At 42.3% G+C, this 9,045-nt stretch overlaps 1 protein-coding gene and 1 pseudogene across 1 annotated transcript in view; both read left to right on the plus strand.

Moving 5' to 3' along the window:
- Positions 1 to 2,301: 2,301 nt before the first annotated feature.
- LOC144226529 (large ribosomal subunit protein eL43 pseudogene) lies at positions 2,302 to 2,580 on the plus strand (annotated as a pseudogene).
- A 1,828-nt stretch (positions 2,581 to 4,408) lies between these two features.
- Positions 4,409 to 9,045, plus strand: part of RBX1 (ring-box 1) — a 14,880-nt gene continuing 10,243 nt past the window's right edge. The window contains exons 1-3 of the mRNA XM_077757883.1: positions 4,409 to 4,458; positions 4,565 to 4,742; positions 6,286 to 6,364. Coding sequence (XP_077614009.1) covers positions 4,409 to 4,458; positions 4,565 to 4,742; positions 6,286 to 6,364 — 307 coding nt within the window. The remainder of the gene's footprint in view (positions 4,459 to 4,564; positions 4,743 to 6,285; positions 6,365 to 9,045) is intronic.

Genomic DNA, 9,045 nt, shown 5'->3' on the forward strand with positions numbered 1-9,045 from the left:
CTTCCTTCCTTCCTTCCTTCCTTCCTTCCTTCCTTCCTTCCTTCCTTCCTTCCTTCCCTTTGGCTTTATGCTCAGTGCAGAGCCCAGAATGGAGCTTAAACTCACAACCCTAGGATCAGGACCTGACCTGAGATCAAGGGTCAGACACTTAATGGGACACCTGGGTAGCTCAGTCAGTTAAGCATTCGGCTTTGGCTCAGGTCATGAGTTTGAGCCCCGCACTGGGCTCTGTGCTGACAGCTTGGAGCCTGGAGCCTGCTTCGGATTCTGTGTCTCCCTCTCTCTCTGCCCCTCCCCCTCTCACACTATCTCTCTCTCAAAAATAAACATTAAAATAAATAAAATAAAAAGAGTCAGACACTTAACTGACTGAGCTACCCAGACACCCCATATAATTTTCTTAAATATCTTCACATATATTTAGAATCACAAAAGACTATATTTAAAAATTTTTTAAATGTTTATTTATTTTTGAGAAAGAGATGGAGTGTGAGTGGGGGAAGGGCAGAGAGAGAGGGAGACACAGAATCCAAAGGAGGCTCCAGGCTCTGAGCTGTCAGCACAGAGCCTGAGAAGGGGCTCAAACTCATGGGTGATGAGATCATAACCTGAGCTGAAGTCAGACACTTTTCAACTGAGCCACCCAGGTGCCCCAATATTTTTTAAGTTTTATTAAATCCAATTGATTTTTTAAGTGAGCTCCATGCTCAATATGGGGATTAAACTCACGACCCAGAAATCAAGAGTGGCATGCTCTACCAACTGAGCTAGCCAGGCACCGCACAAGACTATAGTTTTTACTCAAACTGTCAAGCATGATTTAGAAAACTTAAGCAAAGCCTATTGTGTTTACTCCCGTTTTATTTACTGTGTTCTTCCTTCTTCTTAATGGTTACAGGTTCCTTGTTTTATTGTTTCCTTTCTGTTTAGAGAAATTCCTCTATCCATTTTTTTTTTTAAGTAGGTCTGCAGTGACAAACTTTCTTAGTTTTCCTTCATCTTAGAATGTCTTGATTGTCCTTCACTGCTAAAGGATATTTTCATTGGGTATAGGATTCTAGATTGAAAGCTGTTATTTCCCCCCTGTAATTAAAGCTATATTGCTACTTCTTTCTAATCTCCACGGTTTCTGATGAAGAACTTGCTGTCAATCAAATAATTTTTCCTCAATAGGTAAGTTGTCATTTTCTCTGGCTGGTTTTAAGATATTTTGTTTTTAGTTTTCAGAAGTTAAATTGTGGTATTTCTTGGCATGAATTTCTTCAGGTTTATCCTGTTTAGAGTTCACTCACTTTCTGGACTCAATGGGCTTATGTTTCTTGCCAAATAGAAGTATTCAGCCATTATTTCTTTTTCTTTTTTTTTTTCTAGGAGAGAGAGAGAGACAGCGTGAGCAGAGGAGGGTCAGAGAGAGAGGGAGACACAGACTCTGAAACAGGCTCCAGGCTCTGAGCTGGCAGCACAGAGCCCGACACGGGGCTCGAACCCACAAACCGCAAGATCGTGACCTAAGCGAAAGTCTGACGCTCAACCGACTAAGCCACCCAGGTGCCCCAACATTTATTTACTTTTGAGAGAGAGAGAGAACATGGGCAGGGGAGGGGCAGAGAGAGACAGAGACACAGAATCTGAAGCAGGCTCCAGGCTATGAGCTGTCAGCACAGAGCCTGATGTGGGGCTTGAACCCATGAACCACAAGATCATGACCTAAGCAGAAGTCAGACACTTAACTGACTGAGCCACACAGGTGCCCCTCTTTCTTTCTTATTTGTCTGCACACATTGTTATTTCTGGTTGCTAGCTTCTTCAGCTCCAAGTATGGGATCTAGAGGGTAAGAAGAAAACCCAGGGAACTCACTACCATGGCATTCCTCAAATCCTGAGGTCCCTAACTGGTCTGTCTTCTTCTATTTCTCCAACTCTTAGAGTCTTATTATTTAAACAAATATACATAGATATATGTGTGTGTATATATATATATACATATATATATATCCAATTATAGATAGGTAGATAGATACCTCCATATATCTATATCTCTCTCTATGTATCTCCATATATATATCTCCTGGGGGGCGCCTGGGTGCCTCAATCAGTTAAGCGTTTGACTCTTGATATTGGCCCAGGTCACGATTTACGGTTCTTGGGATCGAGCCCCACATTGGGCTCTGTGCTGACAGTACAGAGCCTGCCTGGGATGCTCTCTCTGCCCCTCCCCGACTTGTTCATGCATGCTCTCTCACTCTCTCTCTCTCTCTAACAAAATAAATAAACATTAAAATTTTTTTTTCATAGGGCAACATGGCTAAACGCACCAAGAAGGTTGGAATTGTCGGTAAATACTGGACACATTATGGTGCCTCCCTCAGGAAAATGGTGAAGAAGGCTGAAATGAGCCAGCACGCCAAATACTCTTGCTCCTTCTGTGGCACAACCAAGATGAAAAGACGAGCTGTGGGGACCTGGCATTGTGGTTCCTGCATGAAAACCGTAGCGGGTAGTGTCTGTACCTCCAACGCCACTTCTGCTGTCACAGTAAAGTTGGCCATCAGAGGACTGGAGGAGTTGAAAGACCAGTAGAATCTCCACCATTTGAAACACTGCTAGCCTATGATAAATGGGCTAATTTATATAACAAAAAAAAATTATTTTTCATAGAATAAAATAAATAAAAAATATATCCCGCTCAGGGATCTTAACTGTACTTAAGAGAGAAATCTAGGGAAAAGTATGTCTACTCCATCTTCCCAGAAAGGGAAAACCTGCCTAGCGCTTTTTAAAAGTGCACATCTGACCATTGAGTCACTGGTTAAAATCCTTCAATGGCTTCCCGTCACTAAGGATCAGGACAAAAAGCCTTTGCGCGGGTCTATTGAACAATCCTGCATGACCCAGCCCCTGCCAGTGGTACATGTTTAATAACCAAATTGGGGAGTAGGAAACCCTGAGATGCAGTGTTTGCCAATTTCCATGGTGTAAATACTACTATTATGGCCAATTTCAAGCTACTAACTTGAAATTGCTAAATACAGAATTGGGAAGATGTGAACAATGGACCCTTGTATATTATTACAGTCTCATTTTTATCACTCTCTTTGTCACTATGTCATCATCTGAATGTCACTGTTAGTCCCTTCCCCTAATTTAAACCCTCCAACAACTTCCCATAACATCTGCAAATAAAATCCCTACCTGTGATCTGGCCTCTCTCTGCCTGTCTGACATCTCTTACCACACTCTCCTTGCTCAATAAGCTTCAAATTTGTTCTCTCAACACATACTGAGCCCTACAATGTACCAGGCACTGTATTGTTACCAATAAACAAAACAACAAAAAAATCCCCTCTTGGTGAGGACACACACAAACAAATCTAATAAAGTTAGTAAATGTACCTTTTTTTTTAATGAAGAAAGCATATTAAATGAATGGGTAATAGAGCAGACAGTATCTTTTCGGCCCTTGTAAGGACTTCAGCTGAAATGTCATTCCTCATAGAGGCCTTTCCTAATCACCCAAGTTAATGTTGTCTCCTTTTCCCTTCAATTTCATGACCTTGTTCGGTCTACTTAATAGCACTTCCTGAGGGTTTTTAAAATGTATTTGTTTACTTGTGTATTGTTTCCCTGCTAGAAATGTTTGACTCCTTCATCACCATGTCTCTCCTATTTATAAAAGGACTTTGTACATACTCAATGAATTTGTTTAATGAAGGATAAATATGCCCTCAATATCTTAATTTACTACAGGTTTATTGTATTCTGTAGTGGCCTTTGGGAACACAGTAAATTAGATGATAGCAATCTCAACAAGGAATTATCACTCTAACAAAACTTGGGCTAAGAAAAACTTTGTAGGGTTCCTATGTTTTAAGGTCTCACACAATTTTTCTCCTTCCGACCCTGGTTAAAGCTATGGTGGTGTTTTCATGGATTTGTTGTTCCTGTTTATGACTAAGACAAGGAAACAAATCGCAGTTCTTCCGGTTTGGCAATGTAGTCAACACACTTCGGGACCCTCCAATTTTCTTTTAAGAGAAAATAGGAAATTTCAAAGAAGCCAATACAAGATTTAAGGGTGATCTAGCTGAGTCATACCTCCGCATGGTTAGAGATTCTAAAGGGGGGGCTGGGTCTACATAAAGTACAGGTGCTCGGGCTCGGAAGGAAGGTCCTTAAGAATAACTGGCCAAATGCCTCACACACACACACAAAACTCAAGACCTACTGCGACTGCAGTTGTGACTACAGAGCTAGGAGCCGAAAGAGGACCGTAAATAGGGAGAAAGGTCCCCATTGTTGGATGACCAACCGAGGAATAGGAGATGTGTGCTCAAGTGTGTGAAGTTGACACCGTGTACCTTAACCAAAGGCCATTCTGGCGCGGACTGGCATTTCGGGCGCGCTGGAGATGGCATCTCCCAGGCTCCTAAGCCTCTTCCGCCTTTTTCAGGTGTGCAGGTTAAGGCAGGGCTGGAGAACGCCTGCACAGTTGGGCCCTGGACAGGACACTCGGGGAGATCCTGTCTCCCCGTCGAATCCTGAGCATTTCCCGAATTGGAATCAGGAACCAAACGGCCCCTGGGGCCGCCTCTCCCAGGGAGGCTGCACGTCGGGCCTGGCTCGGAAGCGGGTCGGGACCTGCGAAACCGCGAGGTCCCGGGGTTTCGGCTGCAGGAGGCGAGGCGCCGACTTCNAGCGGCACCAACAGCGGCGCGGGCAAGAAGCGCTTTGAAGTGAAAAAGGTTGGGTCTCGCCAGCGCCTTCCTCAGGGAAGCTAGAGAGGCGCGGATCTGGCTGGCAGGCCCGAGGATGACCGAGGCGCGGAGGAAAGGGCTTCATTTCAGGGCGTTCCTGGGACCGGGTACCAGAAAAGGAAGCCGGGGGGCGGGTCTTAGAGTTGATCGGCGTGACTGCGGCCCACTGCCAGTGGCAGTATTGGTTTCGCCAGGAGTCTGAGGGACCAATCACGGATGTGCTTATTGAGATGCGCGGGGTTGCGACTTGGCTGAGGGAGCCAAGCGCCTGAGCTGTCACTGGAGTGGTGGAGGGGTGGGGAGGAGTGGGTGGGGTGGATGGAAGGGGGAGTCGGAGNCATTTAGGAAGGGTTGAGTACTAGTGGCGAACGACGGGGTGAAAGTGGGAAAGCAAAAACGTGGAACGTGTCTTTTTGCACGAAATGCCTTACAGTGGGTTTGCCAACAGTTTGGGAGAAAAGTGCCGATTCCCACATAATATAAAATAAATCAGTTCAGATGAAGACTCTGAAATAGGGAAAATGTTATTCCTGGAACATCTGGCTGAACACTGACAACATTCCCCCTCCTAGTGCTTTTTGGTGTTTCATTGTGGGCACTGCATGCTCAGTTAACAGCCAGCAGCCATATTGAAGAATAGAAATAGGGTTTTTTTCCTTCAAGTTGAAGGTGTCGGCTGAAAAGTGCTGAAGAAGTTTCACTAGAAACTGAGAATTGGGTTTCAGAGAGCTAACGGTTTTGGAAGTGGCACCAAATTAGCGGGCGAAAAGAGAGTTTGGGGATATTTATAATTGCAGAAGCCAAAAGGTTGAATTACTTAAAATCGCTTGTAGATAAACTCTTGATTGGAATTAACTAAATAGGAGTCTGAGCATGTAAGCGGTGAGAACATCAGTTTATTTGGTGGTAGGAACTAAAAATTTTAGTGAATTCGAGAGTTTGTTGTGAAATAATCTTGTGAGATTTAAGTGATGACCTTGTTCTGTGTACTGACACTGGGTAATTAGTTATCCGGCTTAACCCACGATTACCCATTTTATGATCCAATCATCATCTTAGTTCATCCTGTTCCTAGCTTTCACCTCCCTCCTCATGCTTGCAAAGTTGCCTTGAAGAGCAGATATTGATCTTCAAGAAATTTCAAGAAAGCTCAAGAAATTGAGCTCTTCAGGAGAACCCGTACAGAAATTCAAGTTTGTGCTTAGTAAACCTAAAACAGGCACTTAAAAATTGTTCCTGATTTCTTACATTGATATTGGTTAAATTATTTTAAGCTGTAGGAAGAAAATAAAGATGATTCATTAATTTCTGTGTTCATATACTCAACCCTTTGGAGAACGCGTGAGCGTACGTGTAGCCTGCCGTTGTCCTCTGATGAAATAAGTAAGAGTAAGGTAATATCCCCCAAACTCTTGTGTTTGGTGGTCCTTGTGGCCACAGAGATGATAACTGCAGCTGCAGCATGAAATCCTAGAGCGTGCGTGCCTGTGTTACGAGGAGAGTGCATTGTTCCCCCTTTTTCTCTTTGCAGTGGAATGCAGTAGCCCTCTGGGCCTGGGATATTGTGGTTGATAACTGTGCCATCTGCAGGAACCACATTATGGATCTTTGTAAGTAATCGGAGGAGGATGGGAGGAGATTTCGAGAAGGTTACAGGGATTGTGGCTATCCTGATGTGACCAATTGTCTTCTTCACAAGGAGATATAAAGCATAGTCAGAACATTGGTGTCTTCTGCATCTCGTCCATTGGTATGTTTGAAATAGAGTAGATTTAACGATATCCTGGAGGCAGACTCATCTCTCAGAATAAATCTACTCAATCTAAAGATGGCAAGCACACATTTAGAATGAATTGTGGACACAGAGGCACTGTTGATTATTCCTCTTATATTTTCCATCTCATACCCAGACTCAAAGGCAAAAATAGTGAAAGGAAGAAAATAAACTTTGAGCTAAAATATTCTACCAAAGCTAGTTTTTGCTTGGCAAGATTTATAAAGAAAAAAAGGCCAGAGAAATAAGGAATTCAATGTTAGCCCCAAAGTTAAGAGAACATTGCTGCCAACATCTAAATAGACAACTAATTGCACTAAAGAAATTGTTTTTAACTCTCCCACAGATTCCGTCACATATAGTGGCCGGTACATGGTGGATTTGATTATAGCTGTTGATGGACTGACTTAGTATCCTTATAGTAATAGGAGTGAGAAGGTTGATCATGTCAGGAACAGCTGAGGTTTCTTTTTCATCCAGGTACTAAAATGGGTAATGTGAGATCAGGTACAAGCGAAGAAATTTCAACTTTCTGGAGTTCAAATCACAGGCACTTATTTAGAAAGTTACTCCCCTGCCTCTCCAGCTTCATCTTGTATCACTCTCCTGCTCACTCTGGTAGTTTCTTTGGCTTTCTTTCCATTCTTGAAGTGTCTGTGCTCGTTTTTAGAGCCCTTACATACCTGTTCCCTCGCCTGAAATATTCTCCCTCTTCTCCCCACTACCTTTGTCTAACCCATTAGTCTCCAATCTAAATATGAGCGACAGATGCCAAGTACATATGTAACTTAGGGGCTCCTGGGTGGCTCAGTCGGTTAAACGTCCGACTTCGGCTCAGGTCATGATCTCANAAAAAAGGCCAGAGAAATAAGGAATTCAATGTTAGCCCCAAAGTTAAGAGAACATTGCTGCCAACATCTAAATAGACAACTAATTGCACTAAAGAAATTGTTTTTAACTCTCCCACAGATTCCGTCACATATAGTGGCCGGTACATGGTGGATTTGATTATAGCTGTTGATGGACTGACTTAGTATCCTTATAGTAATAGGAGTGAGAAGGTTGATCATGTCAGGAACAGCTGAGGTTTCTTTTTCATCCAGGTACTAAAATGGGTAATGTGAGATCAGGTACAAGCGAAGAAATTTCAACTTTCTGGAGTTCAAATCACAGGCACTTATTTTGAAAATTACTCACCTGCCTCTCCAGCTTCATCTTGTATCACTCTCCTGCTCACTCTGGTAGTTTCTTTGGCTTTCTTTCCATTCTTGAAGTGTCTGTGCTCGTTTTTAGAGCCCTTACATACCTGTTCCCTCGCCTGAAATATTCTCCCTCTTCTCCCCACTACCTTTGTCTAACCCATTAGTCTCCAATCTAAATATGAGCGACAGATGCCAAGTACATATGTAACTTAGGGGCTCCTGGGTGGCTCAGTCGGTTAAACGTCCGACTTCGGCTCAGGTCATGATCTCACAGTTTGAGCCTCACGTCGGGCTCTGTGCTGACAGCTCAGAGCCTGGACCCCGCTTCAGATTCCGTGTCTCCCTCTCTCTCTGACTCTCTCCTGCTCACTTTCTGTCTCTCCCTCTCTCAAAAATAAATAAACATTTATTTTTTAAAAAAGTATGTAACTTAAAATTTTCTGGTACCCACATTAAAATATAAAGAAACGGATGATTTGTATTTTATTTATCCTACTATATCCAGAATTTTTCATTTCAATATGTGAGTAATATTTTAAAGTGAAATATTTTACTTTTTTTTTTTTGGTACTTAGTCTTTGAACTGTATTTTTACATTTAGAGCATATCTCATTTCAGACTAGCCACATTTCAAGTGCTCAATAGCCACATGTGGCTAGCAGTTACCTTATTGGGCAGTGCAGAACTAATCCATAGTTGGTCTTTAGATCTGACCTTAAACTTGCTCAGAGATGTTTTCCCTAACCATACTTACATACACACAGGCTACAGCAGTTCTGTTAAATATTCCAAGACCTCCTATAGTTTCCTTTTTAGTAGCTATTTAATTTAGTTGGTTCTTTATCATATTTGTTATTTACTGCTATATTACCAGCATCTAGCATAGTATCCAGTACATAATAGGTTCTCATTAAATACTTGCTCAATGAATAGTAAAAATACAAAATAGGGGAATAGTCTGTGATCATTGCAACTTGGAAAGCACCAATCAAGTAACATGTTTTGGTAGTTTATTGCCCTTGGTTTCTTTTGAGTTTTGACCCTGTTTACGTTCTCACACAACAGCAGATAGCAGCTACCACGATGTTTAATATAGATAGAAGGAACCCATCACGGAAAAACACATGCACAGTTTTAAATGTGTTTGGGTGGGGTCTTTGATTATATGTTTGCCAATTTTGTTGCTATGCATTTTCATAAGGAGTTGTACCCAAAGCAGATTTTATTTTCTTCAGGCTCTTCTATAAATAGTTAATGATTTCAAATAATACTGTTTTGGGTTCCCCCCCCCCCAATACTTAAGTCATTTTCTGTC

This window comes from Crocuta crocuta, unplaced genomic scaffold, assembly GCF_008692635.1.
Source record: "Crocuta crocuta isolate KB4526 unplaced genomic scaffold, BGI_CrCroc_1.0 scaffold143, whole genome shotgun sequence".
Lineage (NCBI taxonomy): Eukaryota > Metazoa > Chordata > Mammalia > Carnivora > Hyaenidae > Crocuta > Crocuta crocuta.